We start from the raw sequence: 27,459 nt of genomic DNA on the forward strand, positions 1-27,459 counted from the left end.
GCCAAGAATCTCCATTGGTGGAATGGTAGTGCTCCGGCAATAGAGTGGAATTTTCCGCCAGTTTTGGAGTTGCTGATTGGAACGTTTAACCACGGCCACTGTCGTGGGGGCGGGAATGTTGTGTGTTCGGCCTGTACGGCTGCTCGGGGTTGTACGGGTGCTCTTGTGGGGAGTCGGCTCTCGCCTTTCGGTCGAGGACGTCGAAGCAACCAGCCCTCGCCTCCGGTACGCCAAATCGTGTTCTGGCAGTTACGAAGACAGATTGGTAAGGTATGTCCGCAGCACCGGCAGACAGGGATTTTCCTAGGTGATAATCAGAGCTCAGCAGAGCGCGCCTGTTCGTCTTTTTCTAACTTTGTTCTGTCTTGGGTAGCAGCAATTAATGTTGGGTTGGCTATGTGTTTTCTCTAGGATTTGAGTTGCAAGGAATTGGCTGCACATACCACTTCGTCATAATCCTCACAATCTAGTTTAGGGACAACTTCACCTTCATAGCATTTGTTTGAGTATCCAATTTGAGCCAATTTGATGTATTATAAATGTTTCACGTGTTTTTGTTTATTATTTTGTGTTTAGTCTTAATAAATCATATTGTTATTTTGGACAGAACTTTCATTCTGTTAATCGGTAGAGCAACCCATAATTTCTCACTACGTTAATGAAACCTTCCTTTATTTAACTTATTTATCAAATTAAATTATTGCAGGTGCCAAACTCTTTTCTACTCCACTTGCAGGGTTGATTAGAGTCAGTTCGCGTATTTTTTTTAATCCTTGTGCAACAGCAAAAGTCGGAGTTAGAATAGGGGGGGGGGGGCTTAGAGCATCATTTACATATGTAGATTCTAGAAGAATTTAGTGTTAAATACACTGCTAGCCCCGGCACCTCGCAACTTTAAGTATTTCATTGAAGAAACAGACAGATTCCCATCAGAACTTTCCAGACGTTCTTCCTCTGAATGATACACTTGTTCGATAGCAAAACTGTGACCACTGGCTGATGTAAAATCGTCGTCTTTTTTGTTTATTTCTTGATCTATATCACTGACACCTTCCTCCACAGACCGACTAACAGTTTCATCAAACTCGGGAAAGTTAAAACTGACACATTCGCGCGAACACTTTTTGAGCTATATGGTACCGAACTGAAGAAAACAGGTACGCAGTTCACGAGACGCGGTCTAGGAGACCCCAACACCTATCAGTAACACGTGTCAAAAATAAATACAGAAGGTGATAACGCAACCGTCAACAAAACATCATAGGCTTGGCGATTTAAGGAGGGTAGGGGAGGTGACCATGAGAAAAATATTGAATAATCAACGGAAGGATAACGTTCTACGAGTCGGGTCGTGGAATGTCAGAAGCTTGAACGTGGTAGGAAAACTAGAAAATCTGTAAAGGGAAATGCAAAGGCTCAATTTAGATATAGTAGGGGTCAGTGAAGTGAAGCGGAAAGATGGCAAGGATTTCTGGTCAGAAGAGTATAGCGTAATATCAACAGCAGCAGAAAATGGTATAACGTGAATAGGATTCGTTATGAGTACGAAAGTAACGCAGAGAGTGTGTTAGAATGAACAGTTCAGTGATAAGGTTATTCTTATCCGAATCGACTGCAAACGAACACCAACAACGATAGTTCAGGTATATATGCCGACGTCGCAAGCTGAAGCTGAAGAGATAGAGAAATTATACTCATATGAGGATACTGAAAGGGTAATACAGTACGTAAAGGGAGACGAAAATCTAATAGTCATGGGAGACTGGAATGCAGTTGTAGGGGAAGGAGTAGAAGAAAAAGTTACAGGAGAATATGGGCTTGGGACGAGGAATGAGAAAGGAAGAAGACTGAGGTCTGCAACAAGTTTAGCTAGTTATAGCGAATACGTTGTTCAAGAATCACAAGAGGAGGGGGTATAATTGGAAAAGGCCGGGTTATACGGGAAGATTTCAGTTAGATTACATCATGGTCAGACAGAGAGTCCGAAATCAGATACTGGGTGGTAAGGCGTACCCAGGAGCAGATATAGACTCAGGTCATGTAGTAGTGATGAAGAGTAGGCTGAAGTTTAAGACATTAGTCAGGAAGAATCAATACGCAAAGTAGTGGGATACAGAAGTACCAAGGAATGACGAGATACGCTTGAATTTCTCATAGGCTATAGCTACAGCAATAAGGAATAGCTCAACAGGCAGTACAGTTGAAGAGGAATGGACATCTCTAAAAACGGCCATCACAGAAGCTGGAAAGAAAACATAGGTAGAAAGAAGGTAACTGCGAAGAAACTACGAGTAACAGAAGATCAGTTGATCGATGAAAGGAGTAAGCACAAAAATGCTACGGAAAACTCAGCAATAGAGAAATACAACTCGCCGAGGAATGAAATAAGCAGGAAGTGCAGGGGAGCTAGGACGAAATGGCGCACGAAAAATGTGAAGAAATCGGAAAAGAAATGACTGTCAGAAGGACTCACTCAGAATATAGGAGAGTGAAAATAACCTTCGGGACATTAAAAGCAGGGAGGGTAACATTAGGAGTGCATCAGGAATTCCACTGTTAAATGCAGAGGGGAGAGCGGATAGGTGGAAAGAGTACACTGAAAGCCTCTATGAGCGGGAAGATTTATATGATGTGATAGAAGAGGAAACATGAATCGATTTAGAAGAGATAGAGGATCACGTATTAGAATCGGAATTTAAAAGAGCTTTGGAGGACGTAAGATCAAATAAAGCAGAAGGGGCAGATAACATTCCCTCAGAATTTCTAAAATCATTGGGGGAAGTGTCAAAAAATCGACTATTCACGTTGCTGTGTAGAATGTATGAGACTGGTGACATGCCTTCTCAGTTTCGGAAAAATATCATCCACACAATTCCGAAGACCGCAAGAGCTGACAAGTGCGAGAATTATCGCACAATCAGCTTAGCAGCTCATGCATCCAAGTTGTTTACAAGAATAATATATAGAAGAATGGAAAAGAAAATTGATGACGATCAGTTTGGCTTTAGAAAAGGTAAAGGCAGGAGAGAGGCAATTCTGACGTTGCGGTTGATAATGGAAGCAAGACTAAACAAAAATCAAGACTCGTTCATACGATTTGTCGACCTGAAAAAAGCGTTCTACAACGTAAAATTCTGAGAAAAATAGGGGTAAGCTATAGGGACGGATCATATATAATATGTACAACAGCCAAGAGGGAATAGAAAGAGTGGACGACCGAGAACGAAGTGCTTAGATTAATAAGGGTGTAAGACAGGGATGTAGTCTTTCCCCCCTATTGTTCAATCCGTACATCGAAGAAGCAATGACGGAAATAAAAGAAAGCTTCAGGAGCGGAATTAAAATTCAAGGTGAAAGGATATCAATGATACGATTCGCTGATGACATTGCTATCCTGAGTGAAAAGTAAAGAAGAACTACGTGATCTGCTAAACGGAATGAACAATCTAATGGCTACAGAATATGAACAGAGAGTAAATCGAAGAAAGACGAAGGTAATGAGAATTAGCAGAAATGAGAACTGTGAGAAACTTAACATCAGGATTGATGGTCACGAAGTAGATGAAGTTAAGGAGTTCAGGTACCTAGGCAGTAAAATAACCAATGACGGACGGAGCAAGGAGGACATCAAAAGCAGACTCGCTATGGCAAGAAGGGCATTGCTGGCCAAGAGAAGTCTACTAATATCATAGTCTTAATTTTAGGAAAAAATTCTGAGAACGTACGCATGGATTACAGCATTGTATGGTAGTGAAATACGCACTGTGGGAAAACTGGAACAGAAGAGAATCGAAGCATTTGAGATGTGGTGCTACAGAAGAATGTTGAAAATTAGGTGGACAGATAGGGTAAGGAATGAGGAGGTTCTGCGCAGAATCGGAGAGGAAAGGAACATACGGAAAACACTGATAAGGGGAAGGGACAGGATGATAGGACATCTGTTAAGACACGAGGGAACTTTAGAGGGCAAAAGTTGTAGAGGAAGACAGAGACTGGAATAAATCCAGCAAATAATAGAGGATGTAGGTTGCAAGTCAAGTGCTACTCTGAGATGAAGAGGTTGGCACAGGAGAGGAATCCGTGGCGAGCCGCATCAAACTAGTCAAAAGACTGCTGAAAAAAAAAAAGTGGGGGAATATAGAAGCATTTGGCCTTGGAGAGCGAGTCCGAAAATTTTCGCGCAGGGTTAATCACGCTTTAGCTATGTAGTTTTTATTTAAAAAATCGTGAACAGTCACAGAGTCTGTGTACTGTTGTGCTCTGATATTCGCACTGTTAACACGTAGTGTGAACGTGGCTGTGGCTGCCTCCCGCGCCGTAGTGTAAAACGGTGAGAAACAGACTGTTCTCAAAATTTCTCCACGTTTATACAAAAAAAATCGGCTTTGATGTTTTGCGATGGCTGTATTTACTCAGTTGAAGGCGTTATGTCAAATGAAATGCGTAGCTGAATTGGTAGCATTGTAGATGCGCAACTGGTTCAAATCTCGCTTAGGTCTTCTTTCTTATTCGTTCAATTTAGAATACCTACGCTTTTTAAATATAAGTTTTATGAAATATATGTTAATTAATATACATCTTATCATTTTTATGAAAATGCACGTATTCGTATTTCTAATTACATATTGCATGCGGAATTCCAGTTTTCATTGCAAATGTAAGTTTTTCATCATCCAATAATGTTTAAATTAAGCAAACATAACAAATTAAATTCTTAGGACAAAAATGAAAAATCGGATACTCCTTATTTGGACTATGTTCATTGTTTTGTGGAACATATGTAGTTCCACACGAGCCAGAGTGTTAAGCGTCGTAGAAACATGGCAAAGAATAATTTTCACAACATCGAGCACACCACACAAATGGAGCATTTTTATAGTTGCCATCGTGCCCTGCAATATGAGCCCGACAGACCTGATCTCTAGACAAGTTGAATTTTTGTTGCGAGACATAAAGAGGCATTTAAGCTGCCAGACGTACTTAACTGACGCACGAAGCTTTGTCACGCGTCACTGACGAACGCTAGCGGGATACATAACGGCACGTCATAGAAGAGGAAAAAATGTGCTGCTCACATAATTTCTTGAAATCTGTTGTTGATCGATTGACTCAATATTTAAGTATATGATGAAATCCTTTGGAGTCACACACAACCTGCGCAGAGAAATTACGCTGTGTTTAATTTAGACATTTTGATCACTCTTATCTTTCATTACACAGGCCAACGATGGAAAAACTTTTTTGCTGAAAATACCTTATTCTTATATTTGTCAGGTCGGGAAATCCAAATATGATACTTAAAACACTATATCACCCAGCATTTTTTCACATTTTGCAGTTAAATTTATTAAATTAGGCGATTTTTTCAAGAAATTAACAGCTTTTATATAGTTAAAATAAATTTAAAAAGGAGGTGTAACGAATGTAGCTGACGTTGGTAGCACTGCTGAAAAACATTTGCTGGCAGAAAAACGTCGATTCTATTTTTGTGTTACTGTTTTACTGTCAACCTAACCTCACTTTCACGTTTTCTGTACATGTGCCCAGTGCAATGTCTAATCGTGGCTGTAAAAAAGTCTGCTGACAGTTTTTGTTATATTTATGGTGAATTATTGATTAAAAAACACCAAAGAAACATTACAGACTTTGTGAGAAAGGTTTAGCTATCATGCTTCGGATATTAACTTGGTGATCAAGATAAATCTTGGGGGCCGCATAAGGTACGTTAATATGTGAATTGAAGATCTGAGAAAATGTTCCAAAAAGGAGAAAAACGCCTTTACATTTTCTGTTCCTATGATATGGAGGGAGCCACGAAATCATTCCGATGATTGCTACTTTTGCAATGTTGATTTTACTGGTCACAATTCGAAAAACATGAAGGTAATAAGCTACCCTAATCTTCCGTCCGCCATCCGATCAGTAGGACATGGCGTAGATTTGCCGGTTCCTGAACCACCAGATGATTTAGATTCTATTCCAGCACAAGTATTTTCTGATGTACAATCTGATTTAGGTGAACCAGACGGTGATTGTAATACAGAAGTATAGAGTCCAAATTGTTTACTCAGACCGAGCTTACCGATTTGGTTAGGGATGTGGGCTTAACAAAAGAAAAAGCTGAATTGCTTGGTTGTAGGTGAAAAGAAAAGAACTTATTGGCAGTTGGAACAAGCATATAGATGTATAGAAGGACAGAGCAGCAATTTTCCAAGTTTTTTTCAGCAAGAATGTGATTTAGTCCACTGCTCAGACATTCGCAGTCTGATGAATGAGTCTGGCACTGAATACAAAAAGGGAGACTGGAGGCTGTTTATTGATTCATCCAAAACTAGTTTAAGGCTGTTTTATTACACAGTGGTAACGTATATGCATCTATACCTGTTGGACATTCTGGTCATATGAAAGAAAGCTATGAAAACCTAGAAATATTCCTAAATAAATTAGGCTATTCTGCTCATGGTTGGGTGATATGGGCGATCTAAAGGTAACATGCATGCTCCTTGGTCAGCAAGGTGGCTTTACCAAATTTCCCTGTTTCTCGTGTGAATGGGACAGTAGGGCTAGGGATCAACACTGGTGCAGAAAGAACTGGCGTGTGAGGGAGTCCTTAAAACCTGGTGAGAAGAACATTCTACGCAGAAACCTTGTAGATCGAGAAAAAACGTACTCCTACCACCTCTACCTATGAAGTTAAGCCTAGTGAAACAGTTTGTAAATGCTTTTTCTAAAGCTGGACCATGTTTTAAGTATGTCTGCCATATGTTTCCACACCTTTCTGAAGCTAAACTAAAAGAAGGCGTCTTTGTCGGTCCTAACATTAGAAAATTGGTGTTTGATGTTAACTTGGAATCCACAATGACCTCAAATGAGAAATAAGCATGGGTACATTCAAGCAAGTCGTTACAAAGTTCTTAGGGCACGAAAAAGACCCAGAATACGTTTCTATTATAGCTACAATGTTAAAGAAGTTTAGAACTTACAGGATGTTTAATGAGCCTGAAAGTTTACGTTTTGAACAGTCACTTTGATTACTTCCCGGACAATATGGGAGATGTTAGTGAGGAGCAAGGAGAGCGTTTTCACCAGGACATTAAAGTGAGGGAAAAACGCTACCAAGGCCGCTGGAACACCAACATGATGGGGGACTACTGTTGGTCACTTCACCGAGAAGTTCAGCAAGCGACTCATCGTAGAAAAAACTACACAAGAAGCTTCAAAGAAAAAAGAAAGAAAATACAAACCAATTCCAGCTGACAAGTGAAACCTCTATTAACACATATCATTGTTTTAAGTAGCTTACTGTAAATACAAACCATGCTTATGTTGTAACAAAGCGTTTCATTAATTTCCCCATTTACCGTATAGCATAAGATTTTTATACTATATAATAAAAAGCACATTGCTCGAAAACCATGGGTGATAATAAAACACTAACGCTACATTTGGATTCAGCTCATAAAAATCTATAAATATCAGCTATCAAAGTAAAAAAAAAAGTGTCTTAAAAATTTTCCGTTGGCCAGTGTTACAAAACAATGTTAGTTAAGAACTAGAGCATGGTATGTTTTCCGTTTAGTTCCATAAGAAGCGTATACTGAATTTTTCCCGAATATTATTTCATTGTGTTTAAAACCTAAATGACATTCAAAGCTATATTGTTTACCGTTTCGTCTCTTTGACGTCTTAACTGCAACTGTTCATGTCACTGAAGTTTATTTGGACCAGCAAATGCGCAAGTAGAGCTGTTGTCCCGTGTTATCGCTCAGTCGATGTGCTCGTAACGCATAGCATAAAACATATCTCTATTATCGTTCTTTACTGTACACAGTGTCCCTTCGTGGGTGATAAGCCGCACGTACAATTGTTTTGTATGACCAATACTAGAATGTGCAGCGAAAACATGGATCAACTCTGAATCCAAATACGGCAGAATTCAAGCGCACGCCATACGCAACGTTCGCACAGCAGGACGTCTTCACCCAAGCACCAGTGTCTAGGAAGTTTACGCAAGCACAAACACTCTCCTAGTACCTAAAAGATGGCTACTCCAAATTGCCAATTACGGATCCCAAACAGTCTGAACAGGTGGCCTAATAAAAATTTCTGCTAACCTCTCAGACATTGGAAATTTATATACCCCCAATTTCAGTACCCTCTGCCATCATACACCATTGCAAATTGTATTCAGCAACATCTCCCAGAACACGCTCCCACCGCAACAAATATCATTCAGGACATCGAAAGACAATAGCTAAAATTACGAAGAAAAACAGGTGCCATAGAAATATTGAAATAAATAGATATCACGACAACGACCAACAGAAGAACAACATCAAAATGAGAGATAAGAGTATCCACAAGTAAACAAATAAAAAGGAAAGAAAGAAAATCAAACATTGAGAGCTCTATACATTCAACTGGAAACGGGGTTAATCCCAGAAATAAGAACACAATTGAAGAAATAAAATGTACCCAAACGGAATGACGTTCGTCATCTATGGCTGAAAAGCGGGTCGAATCGGTCGGTAACTGCCGAACGTTCTCCACTCCGTGGGAAAAAGAAAATCTCGAGACAGCTTGGCTCCCGCTCCAGGTGAAAAGAAATTCTATGAGACTCCAGTAAACGCGGAAGAATACACGGTGCAATGTTTATACCAAGTTTATTCTTACGATGAACACAACAGAGATGTAAGTAGGGTACATTTTTATAAAATATGGCACACTCATTTACGCTTATTAATACCACATTAAACTAATACATACCCTAAGCCAGCCGGTCGCGTGGTGGGTGGGGAAGGGGCTGGGGGTGGGGGGAGGGGGGGGTTTGGAGGAATAGGCGACGGGACAAAGATAGAAACGCGGCTGCAATATCCAGCTGTACCGAGCTGTGTGGGCCTCTAACTCTGAAATGTTGAAAGGTCGGAACGACACGTCGGAACGACACCGAGCTCCCTGCCTGCTGCCGGCTCTACAAAACTGGTGATGGCTGTTGTTTCCCTACAGTACTCCGGAGCTCACCACTCATCAAGACTGCTGTTAGGACGGCGTAGGGCCAAACAACGTGAACATTACGTCCTACTGAAGAGTCTCTAGTCCAAGTTCAATATTAACGGCTTCAAATACATTGTATTCATGTTCCACAACAACATTTATTCTATGTTTCAGATAAAAGCCCATAGGGAAGCTGCTAAAAGTATTCATACAGACATTTCCGTTTGAATAATTTTATTTATGAGAACTAAAGGCCACAACCAGAGGTGTTTCACAGTAAACTACCAGTATGGGGTCTTCGTGCTAATTTGTACGTAAAAAAGGATTAAATAAATACCCGCGTGGTCTTGGGCGCCTTGCACGATTCGCGCGTCTCCCCTACCCTCCCCCTCCCTTGGACATGGGTGTGTGTATTGTCCTTAGTGTAAGTCAGTTTAAGTCGTGTGTAAGCCTAAGCCTAGGGACCGATGACCTCAGCAGTTTGGTCCCATAGAAACTTACCACAATTTTCAAATATTAAATAAATTAGCCTTCTGCAAAAAGTAGATACAAATTCTGCACGAGCTGGCTCCACAGAATGGGGAAAAAGGTATTGCTACACTACGAGAAATGTAAACCTGGAAACGACTAACCAACAGCTTGCCGCCAGGGACGCTTTCAGTGGCAAACAGTACCTCATGCACGTTGGTCCTAATATGCGGTGAATGTCGTGAGCAGCAAACTAGACCGCAAGAGAAGGAAACAACTGCAGAGGAAAGGCAATTAACTATCTCCCTATACGAAAAGGGTAAATCAGTTTCAGAAAAAGCTGATATTATTGGGAGAAGCCGAGAAACTGTGCTGTCGCTAAGGCCGCGATTCAGAAAACGAAATATTCTCATTAATAGAGAAAAAAAGAGGTCGAACACAGAATCTAACACAAAGAGAACGAAATATCTTAACAAGGATGCTCAGAAAAGATCCTGAATAGAGCGCTTCTGCGGTGTCAGCGCATGTTAGTAGTGAGTTCGGGAAGGAAGGCATACCAAGGACAGTTCGCTATATTTTAAATAGTGTATGTTGTGGAACTTGGGTGCCTAGAATGAAGTCATACTTCAGCAAGAAGAACAAAAGACTTCAATTTGCTCGAGAGCATACAAGCTTCTAGTACAAGGTATTGCTCACAGATGACAGTAAATGTAACGTATTTGTAAATGAAGGCGCAATTCTGGTTTGGAGACGATCAAATACTGAGCTGGACCCCAAACACGTTCAACTCGCAGTGAAGCACGGTGATGGAGGAGTTGTGGCGTGGGGATTATGGCTACATCTGGTGTTGGGCAACTTGTTTTTGTTGAAGGTAACATGGATAGGTTTTAGTATTTAAATAACCTAAAGGAAAAACTTTTAACAAGACAATGACCCTAAGTATAGAGACGAAATAGTGGGTCTGTGATTGTCCCATGTTCCGCATGTTCTCAAGTTTGTAGTACAGGGCGCAGACCTTTATCCAATTCAACATCCTTGGAAAACGCTTGAAAGAATCGCCAGAAAACACGAAGTAAAAGACAAGACTACTCTGGAACAATGTCTGCAACAAGAATAGTAAAAAACTGCCTCAGAGACTACTAAAAAACTGGGTCATTCCATGCAAAAGAGATTAACAGAAGTGGCACATAAAATAGGAATGCCTACAGTATATCAACATTGTCATTACACTTATGTACATTGTAATTTTCTATGAGTGTATGAATACCTTTTTGCTCCATTGTACGAAGCCAGTTGGTAAACAATTTTTATTTATTTTTGCAGAAGGCTAATTTATTTAATCCTTTTACACGTTCAGTTTAGGAAGGGAACGCCATACTGTTAGTTTACCAAATAACGTATATGGTTGTGACGTTTAGTTCTGATGAATAAAGTTAATCAACTTGAACAACGGTGTGTGAATACTTTTTTCCATGACTGTCCATGACTGAATGTGTATCGTGTGCTGTGCTTGTGGGGACGTACCACAAGGTAGTTACACAAACTTTTCTAACACTTAAACTGACTTCACAAAAAATAAATTTTTTCTTACATCCCAGCAAGCTAAAACATCTCACAAACCAATTCAGATTTTTAAGCTGAATTAAAATCAATCAAAGAAATTGCATACCATAGCATACATACTTGGCAGAGGCAAGAGACAAAGGGGTAACAGCAGTTTTCTATCCTCCTCAGTAGGAACTAAATAGCACAGACATCGAATGGGTCCACTTGCTATATGTTGCCAGCGAGCTAAAATCCAGCAAATGTACACCATCTTTGCGTAACAGGGATAGTGTTGGCCACAATTTATTCAACAGTAAAGACGATTCCCGAGTGTAATTTATAGGGTTTCCTGCAGTCTGTGTCGCAAGTTACTTGTAGCTTAATCTGGTAGAGCTGTAATTGCACGACAGACAGAACATGAAAGGAGCTGAAGACTGAAAAAGAAAGTTTCCACATTTGTTGAACATGCTCTGAATGAATGTCATTCTGATGATGTTAAATGTGATCCTCTCCATATATCCTTCTATATAAAAAGAATGTATCTGTTTGTTTGTACAAAATCGTAAATATCCGAAAGCTATACACCGGTTGCTTTGAAATTTTGACACAATGTTACATTTCAATACACCTATTAGAGCGCCCCATATGTAATATACAAATATATATGTAATAATTATAGCGGAAATCAATAACAATGTAAATGTTCGTCTGTGCAGAATCGTAAATCTCTAGAAGTACTTCACTTACTGCTTCGAAATTGTGACACAAAGTTGGATTCGAATATCGAATACACAAGTGTTTTCATATATATATATATATATATATATATATATATATATATATATATATATATATATATATATATATATATATATATATATATATGAGACATGTAAATCAATGTATAATACATAGGGTGTTTCCCCGAAGAGTCGTTCAGACGCATTTTCTCTGGTCTTTCGGCGGATGTTTGCAATTTCTTTTTTGCAGTGTGCAGCTGGAGTCATACCAAACAAATACCCTAATGTCATTCATGCGACGTCCAATGGGGACAGAAAGTGTCGGTTTGTTTCCTGGGACGAATATTATATATATTACTGGCCATTAAAATTGCTACACCACGAAGATGACGTGCTACAGACGCGAACTTTAACCGACAGGAAGAAGATGCTGTGATATGCAAATGATTAGCTTTTCAGAGCATTCACACAAGGTTGGCGCCGGTGGCGACACCTACAACCTCCTGACATGAGGAAAGTTTCCAACCGATTTCTCATACACAAACAGCAGTTGACCGGCGTTGCTGGTTAAACGTTGTTCTGGTGCCTCGTGTAAGGAGGAGAAATGTGCACCATCACGTTTCCGACTTTGATAAAGGTCGGATTGTAGCCCATCGCGAATGTGGTTTATCGTATCGCGACATTGCTGCTCACGTTGGTCGAGATCCAATGACTGTTAGCAGAATATGGAATCGGTGGGTTCAGGAGGGTAATGCGGAACGCCGTGCTGGATCCCAACGACCTCGTATCAGTAGCAGTCGAGGTGACACGCATCTTATCCGCATGGCTGTAGCGGATCGTGCAGCCACGTCTCGATCCCTAAGTCAACAGATGGGGACGTTTGCAAGACAACAACTATCGCACGAACAGTTCGACGACGTTCGCAGCAGCAAGGACTATCAGCTCCGAGACCATGGCTGCGGTTACCCTAGACACTGCATCACAGACAGGAGCGCCTGCGATGGTGTACTCAACGACGAACCTGGGTGCACGAATGGCAAAACGCATTTTTTCGGATGAATCCAGGTTGTCTTTACAGCATCATGATGGTCGCATCCGTGTTCGGAGACATCGCGGTGAACGCACATTGGAAGCGTGTATTCGTCATCGCCATATTGGCCTATCACCCGGCGTGATGGTATGGGGTGCCACTGGTTACACGTCTCGGTCACCTCTTGTTCGCATTGACGGCACGTTGAACAGTGGACGTTACATTTCAGATGTGTTACTACCCGTGGCTCTACCCTTCATTCGATCCCTGCGAAACTCTACATTTCAGCAGGATAATGCACGACCGCATGTCCTGTACGGGCTTTTCTGGATACAGAAAATTTTCGACTGCTGCACTGGCCAGCACATTCTCCAGATCTCTCACCAACTGAAAACGTCTGATCAATGGTGCTCGAGCAACTGGCTCGTCGCAATACGCCAGACGCTACTCTTGATGAACTGTGGTATCGTGTTGAAGCTGCGTGGGCAGCTGTACCTGTAGACGCCATCCAAGCTCTGTTTGACTCAATGCCCAGGCGTATCAAGGCCGTTATTACGGCCAGAGGTGGTTGTTCTGGGTACTGATTTCTCAGGATCTATGCACCCAAATTGCGTGAAAATGTAATCACATGTCAGTGCTAGTATAATATACGAGTATTTGTCCAATGAATACCCGTTTATCATATGCATTTCTTCTTGGTGTAGCAGTTTTAATGGCAATTAGTGTATATTAGTGAAACGTTGTTGGAAAAGAGTAAAATTGTATATATAGCTTGTAATCGTAATCACATTCTAAAAATACTACTACAGAATTTGAACATGCAGTAGCAATAAAGAAGGGGTCTATGTCAGAGTGAGAGGGACGAGAGGAGAGGGACAAAGAGGTGAGAGGAAATGAAGACAGAAAGCGGAAAGAAGGAGATGGACAGTGACAGGGGGAGGAGATGATGGACAGAGGAGGAGGTGATGAACAGAGGGATATGGGGAGAGAGGGGAGGACGATATGGGGGAGGGGTGAGAGAGAGAGAGGGGGGGGGGTAGAAGATGGACAGAGAGAAGCGGAAGGAAGTGATGAATAGAGACAGGGGAGACAGGGGGAAGGAGGTGGTGATGGAAAAAAGAGGGGGGGAGGGGGAGATTGAGAGCGGGGGGCCGGGGAGGGAGTTGAAACAGGGACCTATATCCAGTTCCGATACATTCTAGAAACGCGTGCTTTCTGTTCTCTTGCTTTTACATTTAACGACACTGTGTCATAGCAGTGTGTAAGGAGCGTGTCAGAACTCTCCAATACATAAAACAATACATCCAACTTAAAGCTCGGAGACAGAAGACGTGTCACGCTGCCCTAACGTTGGTGATGGCAGATCTTACCACACTCAAGGTCTGATTTCATCTACATAGCCAGGAGAGATTTAGATGGCTCACCTACGCCCGAAGATAGAATTAAAATGCCCGCATCTCGTGGTCGTGCGGTAGCGTTCTCGCTTCCCACGCCCGGGTTCCCGGGTTCGATTCCCGGCGGGGTCAGGGATTTTCTCTGCATCGTGATGGCTGGGTGTTGTGTGCTGTCCTTAGGTTAGTTAGGTTTATGTAGTTCTAAGTTCTAGGGGACTTATGACCACAGCCGTTGAGTCCCATGGTGCTCAGAGCCATAGAATTAAAGGTAAAATTCGCAAGCACAGCGCAAAAGCAATTGCAGGATTAGTCTCGAGATTGTTAGTCCGAGTTTGCAATAATCCCATGTTTTGCTTGTCAGTTAAAGAAGCCTCCTTATCCTCCAAATAATTATTATTATTCTCGACATCTAAATAATATGCTGTGGTTACTAAATGTTAATGTAATTTTGAAATCGAAATAATTTGTTAATCTGGCACTCTGCCATTATTGACACTTATGTCATTTGTCATTGTCATTATTAATACTTGCTCGTGATGATTCTGAAGTTTTAAATAGCCTTAGTTAATGAAATCCCTTCTCAAAAGTTAGTTAGTAGTTAACAGGGCCCAAGCAAACTCCTTTTTATTAAATTCATTGTTGTGTTGACAGAAGAGCCAACACCGTGTTACTAGAGGAGGCCGAAATGCACGCGTTTTAGCTCACGCAGGTTGGCGTGGGGAGGGAAGGACTGTACTGACGTGAGGTCTGGAACATGACAAGGAATTAGAATTCAGAAAGCGGACGTAATTAGTTTCATACTTAACTTTAATCCATTAATGATGAACGTCGCTCTTGACGGTACATGATTCACAATATTAACTGTTCAGAATACATTCTTGAAGAATATGGCGCCTTGCTAGGTCGTAGCAAATGACGTAGCTGAAGGCTATGCTAAACTGTCGTCTCTGCAAATGAGAGCGTAATTTGTCAGTGAACCATCGCTAGCAAAGTCGGCTGTACAACTGGGGCGAGTGCTAGGAAGTGTCTCTAGACCTGCCGTGTGGCGGCGCTCGGTCTGCAATCACTGATAGTGGCGACACGCGGGTCCGACGTATACTAACGGACCGCGGCCGATTTAAATGCTACCACCTAGCAACTGTGGTGTCTGGCGGTGACACCACATTCATTCTTAATAACAATAAGCTTTAGATGTTGCTGCTGCATGCTGTTGCGCATTGCTGTAAATTACGTGGAAGAAGGCACTCATCTAAACAGGTGAGTGGAAAACTTAGGGCCAAAGCAGAGGCACTGACACACCGCAACCTGTCATATACTCCGATTCCGTTGCACAAGACAGATTCTGTGTCACTTGTAAATTCATATTGAAATACGCAGTTCGATAGCTTATCCAAATGTTGGTTTTAATTTTTTCATGTAACGATCTGTTGAGGGCTTAAACGACAGGAAACTGACACTCATACAACACCCACACAGTGTTATGCAGGTTAGATTCCGTTTACTGATAGCTCAGGTTGCTTATTGAGTCCAGTTTCACAGACGAACATAGGCAATATTGGCCGTAGCAATCTTACGATATTGGTTGCATATACGTTACAACTGCTTGGCAGGGAACAGCTAGTACCAAATAAAGCCAGCATAGTTTCAGAATAAAAAAGTCTTAGCTGGGAAGTTATTAAGTATCAGAACGCATTTCACCCTTTTGCGGCATCATAATGTCGTTTAAAAGTACCTGGATGTATAACCCATACAACATAAAGCCATATAAAATGGAAAATATCCAGTTACTGTTGCGTCCATTTTATATTGCCTTCAAATTTAGGGGTTTATCTAATGATGCCCCCAAAAGGGTGAAAAGCATTACTGATATTAAATAACTTCGCAACCAATATTGTTTTTATTCTGAGATAATACGAAACCGGTTGCTATAGCACCCTGTCACAATGGAGGGGGAAATTTTAAAAAGCAGAATCTGCCTATGAGTAAACCTGGTCCTTAATGCGCAAACACAGGTTCTTTCGTCGACCTTACTATAGTAGCAGTAGCCAGGTAACATTTCTTCCTCACCGCTAAGAACTCGCGCTTGCTATAAACAGTATAATTGTTCCCCTCTCACATTCCATTGATTCTTTCCTCCTCCTTCATTATTTGCTTATTCGTCGTACGCGTCAGTTATTTGCTCCTCATAAAATGGTTCTAATGGCTCTGAGCACTATGGGACTTAACCTCTGAGGTCATCAGTCCCCTAGAACTCAGAACTACTTAAACCTAACTAACCTAAGGACATCACACACATCTATGCCTTAAGCAGGAGTCGAACCTGCGACCGTAGCGGTCGCGCAGTTCCAGACTGAAGCGCCTAGAACCGCTCGGCCACACGGGCCAGCTGCTCCTTATAATGCAGTAGGCTGTGTCAGTACTCACTTATATACTGTTTTGGATTTTATATACTTATACATTTAGTCTTTGAGTATAAAGTAATATAAGATTTATTTTGTTGTGTCCTGCCTATTTGTCAAATAGGAAACCAGCTTTTCGGATCGCTAGACAACAATTCAAGCAAATCGTATTAATGAATTTTTATTACAGTAAGAGAAATGACAACCCTTAACTTTGAGAATTTACAATATTTAAGGTGGCGTGGTCTCCTGACCTTCATTTGTTACATATTCCGTCCTCACAATCGTATTCTGCATATCAAGACGCTTCATTCAAACCCAAACTAGATAAGGTAGAGTCAGTTTTGTATGAATTCATGTAAGCGATATGCAAATCTAATAAGTAAATCGCAAGTGTGCACTGAAGTTGTAAAAGTCGAGGCTGGCATGCACAACATGATAGCCACAGGAATTTTCGTTCTGAAGAGGAAACCAGACCGCTGGGAAGACTGTCCCTTCAGAGGACTGGGTCAACAACATACCTACTTCGGCTGAAGCGACCGCCCAGAGAGAAGAAAGCTTTTGCCAGAGCGAAGGGATAACTACCCCTGTGTTCGACTTATAAGCAAATTCCGCTACATTGTATGGGAGCGCCCAGAGGCCACATTTTTTCATGGACCGACTGCGTAGTTAAGGAGTTATCACAGTAGTACAGAATACGCCTAACAGAGATGCTACAGGTTTCCGCATTGGTCGTCTGAAACGAAACGTCATTCTCCTGTTTAATAGAGCAACGCTAATTGGGGGAATATTTGTGACGCAAAGAGTCAGAGGAGTGAGGGAAGGCAGCGAATGATATACCCTTGCAACTTTTCCAGAAAAAGAGGCCATCCCGTTGTCGCTCCTACGTGTACGCAAAGAGTGAGGAACAAAGTCTCTGCTCAGTACTTCACTGGGAGAGCACTTCTGTCGTTAGTGAATCAGAGTGACACTCTATAGTGAGTCGCTCGTGATAAAAGCATTGTTCACTGTGTTGGCCACCACACTCATTGTGCAGTGTGAACACGGACAGAGTACTAGTTAAACGCCTGCGAGCGAGTATTGAGTGGCATCGCGGTGGACTGGTTATCTGACCGGTGTACCACGCCAATAGAGTAGGGGCGGATAGGAGTCCTTGACTTCATCAAGGCATAGGGAGAGTTTGATTGGCGAAGGTCAATCCAGATAGGAAGAGACAGTTGTGTTATTTGTCAGCAGCGAGCGACGCAGGCAGCAGGCGTTGCAGCTCACAGTACTGTGCGCTACAGCGTATGCGAGCCCCCTCTGTCCTCCCTAACAGTACACTCCACTAGATATCTCACGCGACAGCCTTGACCGTACGTAGAAAAGTTATTCAAGTTGCGTCGGCACAGCTCTCATCCATTCTGCCAAGTAAATAACATTCTTAAAGAAAAGGGAAAAAGAACCTTTCCATACTTTGTAAAATAATAGCATTCCTATCCATAAGAGTCACTCTGCTGTTCTGAAAAGAACCCGGAAATTTATTAATTTTTTTCTATAAGAAAAAGTTTCACTTGATTTCTCAGAATTTTTTGTAATAAATAATATTTTTCGTTCCTTTCATGTTTTTCTTACACTAACTAGCAATACTCCTATACCCGACCATTCCACTAGTTACATAAAAATATGTAGAATATTTTTGTGTCTTTTCCTTACATTGGACGACTCCAGAAGATATTTGTTGCTGAATATTTTTCAAGCAATTCTTGGTTCATTAGAAGCGTCTGTGTGAGGTGGAAATTTTTTCTTGCAGGAGCCAAAGGGTACGTGTTGGATCAATCCACTGCGCAACTCTACAAAAATAAAACCCACACACTCACAAATAATTTGTCGCAAGCAATGGGAGACAGACAAAATAAGAAATTTCATCAGTATGGACAATGCGTAATAGAAGTGACAGAATACAGTTCCTAAGTCGCTGCTGCAGAGCTCGTAGAACGGCCAGTCTTCAAGTGAGCCGCGGCCAGACGGCGTGGAGCTTATCTCCTCATCGTGTAGAGGGCGCGCCCGTTTCGTTATCGTCCTACAGGGGAGTCGGTCGGCGCACCACTGACTGACGTCTTCTTCGCAGCCCTCTCCGCCCTGCCGCTCCAGAGCGCTTCAGTTCACGCCACAACATATTTGCTCAGAGCTTCTTTGTGTATTTCATTATGCGTGTTTTTTTCGGACAGATATATAGTTGTAAAAGTGCATATATCTTTCGAAAAGTAGTGTTTCTACAAGCTGCAACTGCTGTTCTGTGGACCATCTAGTGAGTCTTACGTTGTCTGAGGGTGGTCGACAGTCGGTTCACAACGAAGTGTGAAATGAATGTAATTGTGGAACATGAGTACTATTTATTTTAGTCTTTAATATGTCTGTGTACCTCCAAGTATATTCCATACACGTTGCCATGTTTAATATTTTGCCATATGGCAGGTCCATCAACAGTTTAGGCCATCAGCTTAGTTTTCTTTTCGAGTTGTTTATATCAAGCCATAAGTCAGCACGTGACATTTTCATTAATCATTCCACTCAACACCTACTCGCCGCAAGCATGAAGGCCAAACAACGTATACGTCGTTTCATGCCTGCCTTTCGTTGGGCGTATTGTTTGCACCAAGGATTGATATGTTTTATGGCTGCAGTGCCAGTACTGATTTTTTATTTTGTTAGGTTTTGGACTGCATTACGTACTTCAATGTTTATGCTGAACTGGTCTGCGAGAAGCACATCTGAAGACGAAATTGTATAATTTCGAAATCCGTCGTGTAAATCAAACCTATATTTAGCACCAATTTAAAAGGCTGAAAAAACGGCCCTGTTAATTTTTTTATATCTTTGGAAAAAAGGCCACTTAGACACTTTTATTTTAGGAGGTGAGGTGTCATATTTTAATCAAGGTGAAGTTCGAAAGATCTCGTTATTTTCGGTAATAGCACTTGTAGATCCAAACATCATATTTAAACCAATTATCAGTGACTTAATGTATTAATAAACAAATCAAGTTTATCAACTTAATGTTACGATAAAGTAATTAGAGATATAATAATGTCTGTGAGGAAAACAGAACAAAAAACCACAATCAGCAACAATTTTACTTTTTTACCGAATACATTTTCTAACTACAAAAATTTTGTTATTTATTCTCCCAGATCCAAAACAGATATTGATTGTCTCTATTCACTACAAAGGCCAAAGAATATAAAAGACCAATGAAAAGAAAAGTATATTAATTCTGCTGTTTCTATTCGCCCCTTTCTGCAGAGTGAACAGAATAACACAGTCATTATTTTTTATGTCATTAAAGCGTGAGTTAGGTCTGGAATCTATTTATAAGCTTTAAGTTAATCACAAGGCCTATAATCATGTATAATTTCGATTTTTATGTTTATTTCCAAAATTATCGCTCGTTTCCTTTTAAAGCTGAAAACTGTTCCTATTCACTCCCTTTTACGGCACTTAGGCAAGGCACAGGATTGGGCCAACCACTGAACCTTGCGGAACTACATATTTAATGCGACTCCGCTCGGAATATAGTGTCTAAAATCTGAAAATGGTCAAAGGGCTTTTTGCTTAAGGGTAACGACGATGAAGAAGATGATAATAATCGTGATGATGCTGGTGGTGAACTTCAGAACCTCTGCTGGCTCTATGAGAGATTTTGGTTTGGAAAATTGCTGCTGTGGCTACGACACACGAACATTCAGAATTCATCCGTGAGCCCGGAAAAACGTAAATAAATTCACAAGTGCGACAACAGCCTCTCACAAAAGTCAATAATTCAGGGAAACTACCAAATACACACATACAATGTCTGAGCAAACTTCAGAGCACCCGATGGCCATAATAATATACTCATTTTTGGAAAAATATAGCTGAAGAACTGAAAGAAGGACGGGTACTGACGAGTACTGGGCTGAAATGGTGTGCCGTACTCACCTTGTGATGGGAGGGGCGTATGGGGGCTGAGCCGCCTCTGGTTGTCCAGGTCGAGGTCGTGCTCGCGGTCGTGGTCGTGGTCGAGCGTGTAGCGCAGCACGAGCCTGACGGGCCCGCGGCCGCGCCACTGCTGCAGCACCTCCAGGGGGCGCTCCGAGTCCGACAGCGCCCGCTCTGCAACGCGAGACACGACCTCTGAAGATGACGCACTCTGCCCCCACCGAAACGACCTCAAAAATGGTTCAAATGGCTCTGAGCACTATGGGACTCAACTGCTGTGGTCATAAGTCCCCTAGAACTTAGAACTACTTAAACCTAACTAACCTAAGGACAACACACAACACCCAGCCATCACGAGGCAGAGAAAATCCCTGACCCCGCCGGGAATCGAACCCGGGAACCCGGGCGTGGGAAGCGAGAACGCTACCGCACGACCACGAGATGCGGGCGAAACGACCTCATAAACCACTTCTTGTGTGGCACATACACTTCCGGCCACTAAAATCACACCGAGAATGATAGGAAATAGCAAAGTTTTAATTGAAACTTCCTGGCAGGTAAATGCTGTATGCCGTACCGAGAACTGGGGACCTTCTCTGAAGTTCCAAGGTGCTACTCCAGGTGGGTGTAAAATGAATGTGCGGAACGGAAAATACTGAACGCAAAAATCAAGATTTGGCCTTGTTTGACTATCCCCTGAAGCTGATCTTAGGATCTCTTGATGGTGATATTATCTCCTCCTTCATGCTCTTTAACATACAAATTACAACATAAACGAATGATTAAGGGAACTAGTGACTACAAAATGATAAATGCTGTTTCTGCTTATACATTTATTGTAGATTAAAACCCCTATATATATTACAAATGTTTATATATCAATGTCCAACGGACATAAAGAGAATGAATTTCCTAACTAGTACGATTGATCAATTGCCCGAATATGCCCCATTTTTGGCTATGTGATCTAATAAAAATAACTGACATCATCTACATACCAAACACTAGAAGATACTAGTTCCAAATATAATCACGTGATGTGCATCATCAGTGGAAATAAAATTTACATGATCACAGCCGTAGTAAGCCGAAGCAATTAGCAATATCACCATATGTACTGCGTCCCGTGCGTCGGAAGTGATGGTTCTCGTACACGTCTGCGACGAAGGAAGAACTCCAGCCACAAAACATAAAAAAAAACCTCATTCAAACACTAAGACGACAGAAGGCGGTCCTCGGACTAGTATAATCTAATACTGTCTTCTCCTCGCTGTGTTCTACAGATGAGAAACACGACTGAAATTGCTGGCCACAAGGACGGAGTTCAGATAACGTCTCAATGTGAGTATAGGCAGAAGAAGTGCTCTCAATCAATGAACGCTGCGTACTCAACGACGACTCCCTACTCGGAGGCGAAGTCCACAATCGTGTAAGTTCGCAACACTACAGTGCCTAACCGTTCTAACTATAACATCTCCCGAGAGCACAGACAGCAAGTCCGTATGTACCAACAAAAGCTGATACTGAGCGACTATCAAACATGGGCACTCAAAACGGAAGACTCACCCTCTCTCCACTGCTGGCTTTCCAGAAAAGCTCAGCTCCTCTCCCTCGTAGCTGCAGAAGTCGAATCATATTCTCGAAACCACGGAATATTCTCCCTCTCTACAGATTCTTCCAAACGCCGATCAATCATATTTTAGTCTTTTATTGTCCAGCGCGGAAAGTTTGCGAGGAAATCCCTATCCCCGTTAATTAGGAATTCATACAATGGTACGCTTCTCAGAGTAAAAATCCTCGGAAATAACCCAGCCTGCGTGACTTCCGAGGTGACGCTTCCTCGTTCGTCTCTGCTGCATCCAAGATTTTCAAAGTTTCCAAAGTATTACCCGGTTATCCTCATGGGCCCGCTACAAAACCGGCCGGCCGCCGCTGTACTGTGCTTCGGCGCTCGGGTGCCCCGAACGTCCGTCTTGGGCTCCTTCCTGTGTCAAGCTGGACCATCACACCTGTGCGGCCTGTTCCACCCAGGGCCTGAGTTACGCCTGCAGTTTCATTTCCACTGGCGTTCCAACCTCTACTAGTATAGGCAATAATTCATTATGCCGTTTCGTTATTAAAGACATTCCATCACCTTTCATGCAATAAGCGTTAACAACTATTTACAAGGTGCACGTGACAATTTCAGTCTTCTTTAAATATTCATATATACTATGTACAACCTATCAAATGATACCTAATTCTGGTTCTAAATCACGGCGACATAGTATGTAGATGGGTGCTAGCTTGTGAGGTGCGAAATTAAAAAGTTTAGAGTGTAGGAGACGAGATACTGGCGGAAGTGAAACTGTGAGGATGGGTCGTGAGTCGTGTCTGGGTAGCTGCGCACACTCTGCTGCAGAATGAAAATTCCGCTCTCGAAACTTTTAATCTTTGTGCGAATAAATTGTAGTAGTAGTCCCACATGACAATGTTAATCAGTGGAAGTTGCTGAATAAACCGCAGCCGGTCGCGGTGGCCGAGCGGTTCTAGGCGCTTCAGTCCGGAACCGCGCAACTGCTACGGTCGCAGGTTCGAATCCTCCCTCGGGCATGGATGTGTGTAATGTCCTTAGGTTAGTTAGGTTTAAGTAGTCCTAAGTTCTAGGGGACTGATGACCTCAGATATTAAGTCCCACAGTGCTCAGAGCCCAATAAACTGCAGAATCTTACGGGAGAACACTGTCCGACATCCGAGTACACATGTTATAGTCGATGTGTTACGCTTCTTCTCTAATAATTTTCGTTCTCATCTTCTTCTACACATTTCTTAACATCAGACCATGCGGGTCTGTTACGTATAATTATAGGCATTTATGGTAATTTTCTATGAAGCGTACTATAGTCACTCACTGCTCTCTTTTGGTTTAGAAATCGCCATTTTTACGTGAAGCAAAAATAAATGTCAATAAAAAAGGGTCCGAGAAAACTGTTATTACTTATTGGATTTCTTCAATTACTAATTTAACTAAAATCATGTAAACTTTGTTATGCCTGTTGATGGTTTTATGTATGGTACGGCAGAGGGCGTACTTAATGCTGTATTTTTATATCATTTATAATCTTGACATCTCTTGGTACAAAGATTGTGTTTTTAAATTTACTATTATTTTGCATGAATCTATCCTGTGTAATCTGTATTCTCCCTTCCCGCCGTCGGAGATTGGGTCCCCTCTCGGGCATGGATGTGTGTGTTGTCCTTAGCGCAAGTCAGTTTAAGTTAGATTAAGTAGTGTGTAAGCCTGGGGACCGATGACCTCAGCAGTTTGGTCCCACAGGAACTTACCAGAAATTTCCAATGCTTTGCTGCATGTGACTGTAATTTACAAACTCAGTTCAAAATTTGTTCGTTAACTGCTATGTCCTTGTGCATTGACGCTATATTGAAGTTGTAATACTTGTTTTTATTACATGAATCTTCAAAACTTAAACGTCTGGTATCTGCTATATGTCATTATTGTAGTGTACTAGATGTGATTCATGTCTATGATATGTAATATTGTCTTCGTGTCTGATTTTTTGTCTTATGCTCTTCAGCACTGAAGATGGCCACATAGGGACTGAAATCGATTTCTGTAATAAATCAGTTCAAACGTCTTACAACCAAGAATATCACTTTTGTTGTTTACAATACAGAAAATTGGCTATGTAGCGTATCATTCCTCCCAAAGCTACGATTCTTTCCGTTTACAAATTTTGACGTAATGACGGAACATGGCGATCATACTTAATGTTTTGCAGTCCAGATTGCAAAAAATTATTTTTATTTCTGGCCAGTAATTTCAGTCCGTAACACTATCATCACGCCAGGGTTCCAGATGACGTGAGGAACCAGTATACTACCAACTAGCACCTGTTATGATTTGAGCGGTTCGTGACAGGTACCGGTCGGTATTACACAGTGGATTCACGCACTGGCTCCTCACGTCATCTGGAACATTGGTCCGAGGATGGTCTTGTAGACTGAGACTGCTAACCAGAACTAATTGTTTTTGTTTTCATCGTCTACACTACTACTCTCATTTAAATCTTTCCGTGTTGTCTATTTTTTGTACGTCGCATTTTCATCGTCACTTTTCTAGAGGCAGCTATAGTCCGGTTTCTCCTGGTGGACGGGGAACAAGAGCTGACGCAAAGAGATACCCAATCCAGTTTCTGCTACAAATTTAATACCAGTAAGCTCCCCCATAGCCGATTATTTAAAGAATCGAGCTCCCACGAACAAAACAGTTTCAAATGTCTGATTACAGACGAGCTAATATGTTAAATGCCTATCATTAAGCATGTACAACATCATTTTCATATTCATAACTCACAGTACATCCTAATACCTGAAACTTAGATACCAGTGCAAATGACTTTCCATTAAGCAATGTTTTAAAAGGTACTGTGAACTTTCCTTTAAAAGCCATTGTTTTGGTTTTATTTTCTGATATTTTCAAGTTTTAGAGAGTAACCACTGAATCCAGACGATATAGAATAAATTGTAAATCATCCTCCGCCTTTTGTAAAATTATTTGACCACAGCAAAGAGTACAGTACTTAATTCCTTTTTTTTGGAATTAATTTTATTCCTGTGTTAACTTCTTGTTTCAATTTACAATTCTTGTTACAATTTATAGCCAGTGTTCAGCAGACTAATTCCCCTTCAGTTTTCACAAGCATTTCTGATTTCTTTTCTATAGAGTGATGTTACTTTCGCCACTCCCCAGGAGTCAGACATCGTCTTCTATTTCCGTCGTTCATTTCATAAATGAAACAGCCGGAGCTCTAACGTTAAACCTCCGCATCCGATAAGTTATGCATTTTATTCGCCTGCTAAATGTGTTGCTGTTTCGTTTTTACGTCGCATGTTTTCATATCCGGAGAATATGGCGGCCAATAGAGACCCATTCCAGTGGCCTCTGGGTACCCCAGAGTCAGAGTGCGGTCCCCGAAGTGCTCCTCCAGGACATCAAACACTTTCCTGCTTCGATGGGGTCGAGCTCCGTCTGCATGAACCACATCTTGTCGAAATCAGGGTCGCTTTGGATAATGGCGATGAAATCATCTTCCAAAACCTTCACGTACCATTAGGTAGCCACCGTGACGTCAGGGAGTATCGCACCGATTATTCGGTGACTGGATGTCGCACACCACATAATCACCCGTTCAGGGTGAAGAGACTTCCTGATAGCGAAATGCGGATTCACAGCCGCCCAAATGAGCCAGAGACATCGGTAAAATGTCGTGGCGTTTTGGTCTGAAAAACTGTTAATGTGGCCACAACATTCTAACATCAAGAATTCGCCAATGATTAAGAAAAAACGTTAGTAAATTTTCAAGTGCAGCCACATCACTCCATAAAAACTAATAATTAAGAAAATTACCAGGTACAGAAAGACATAATTGAAGGAGAAGAAATAGTAAATGATTCCGCAGCTCTTTGCGACGGAACTGTGTTCTCTGCCCAACGGGACCAACCGACCGCCGTGTCACCCTCAGCCGGTTGGCGTCACTGGATGCGGATATGGAGGGACATGTGATCAGCACACCGCTCTCCCGGCCGATGTCAGCTTTCGTGACCGGAGCCGCTGCTTCCCAGTCAAGCAGCTACTTAATTGGCCTCACACGGGCTGACTGCACACGGCTTGCCATCAGCGCTCGGCTGAACCGCACAATGACTCATCCTAGTGCTAGCAAAGTCCGACAGTGCCTATCTTCGGTGATCTGATGGAAATCCGTATTTCCACTGCGACAAGGACGTTGGCACTCTTCCAGATAGAATGAAATAGTGTTAACCGTAATATCAAACTCGCAAATTTTCCAAATAAAATAGCTTTCTGCAGTAAATTCTCTATGGCCGCAGCTGAAAAATTGAGAAAGAAAACATAAAAACTTAAAAAACTACTACATGAGGTTACAAGATCTATATAAAAGGATCTTTTCTATTTTCCTACTTGTGATTAATTTTCATAAAAATTGAAATTTATATATGGCTATATAGTAGAGCATTTTCTTTGTCGTTTGACAGGAAGAAAATAAAAGAAACCGCACTACTGATGCTGTATCTTGAGGAACATGTCTGGCCAAGAGATGAGAAACTGTGTTTGCTGTCATCCAAAAATAAATTTAAGTATCAAAAATCCGCAACAGAATGTGTAAGGCCACGCCAGATACTATTCCAAGCCTAACATAATGAAACTATACCCATATGTAAAGAGCGGTGTAAACATAAAAACCGGAAAACAACACGTTTATGAGGCAAATAAAAAACAAGTACAGATGACAACAGGTCAAATATAGCAAAGGTGTGAAAAAGACGAATATGCCACTATTTTACCGGAGCAAACTCTAAACAGAAACTCAGTGCAGGCGTTGTCCTAACATCGTTGGGTTACAGATGAAGTGCCGTATTTAGACTTGTGACCGCTTTTTGTTGGCAGTTAACTGATGTCAATATATTCCTAAAAAAAATGATTCAAATGGCTCTGAGCACTATGGGACTTAACATCTATGGTCATCAGTCCCCTAGAACTTAGAACTACTTAAACCTAACTAACCTAAGGACAGCACACAACACCCAGTCATCACGAGACAGAGAAAATCCCTGACCCCGCCGGGAATCGAACCCGGGAACCCGCGCGCGGGAAGCGAGAACGCTACCGCACGACCACGAGCTGCGGTCGATATATTCCTAACCGACATAAAATTAGTATGTACATATTTCAGAAACAATAAACGAAAAAGCGGGGAGAAGACGACACAACAGTTGTGGAACACGTTTGGGGATTAAACAAAACAAAGATTGTGGCGGACCCTCTTCAGTTCATTATTATTTTTGGGAATCGCAGCAACACAGCATAAAATTCCATTACAGTAAATTTTTAATTTAATTGATAAAATTTGAAA

The 27,459-nt window shown here is 41.6% G+C and overlaps 1 protein-coding gene across 1 annotated transcript in view; it reads right to left on the reverse strand.

Moving 5' to 3' along the window:
- Positions 1 to 27,459, reverse strand: part of LOC126106265 (uncharacterized) — a 1,253,536-nt gene that overhangs the window by 664,132 nt on the left and 561,945 nt on the right. Inside the window, exon 4 of the mRNA XM_049912489.1 lies at positions 20,531 to 20,704. Within this exon, the coding sequence (XP_049768446.1) occupies positions 20,531 to 20,704 (174 nt within the window). The remainder of the gene's footprint in view (positions 1 to 20,530; positions 20,705 to 27,459) is intronic.

Source organism: Schistocerca cancellata, chromosome 10 (assembly GCF_023864275.1).
Source record: "Schistocerca cancellata isolate TAMUIC-IGC-003103 chromosome 10, iqSchCanc2.1, whole genome shotgun sequence".
NCBI lineage: Eukaryota > Metazoa > Arthropoda > Insecta > Orthoptera > Acrididae > Schistocerca > Schistocerca cancellata.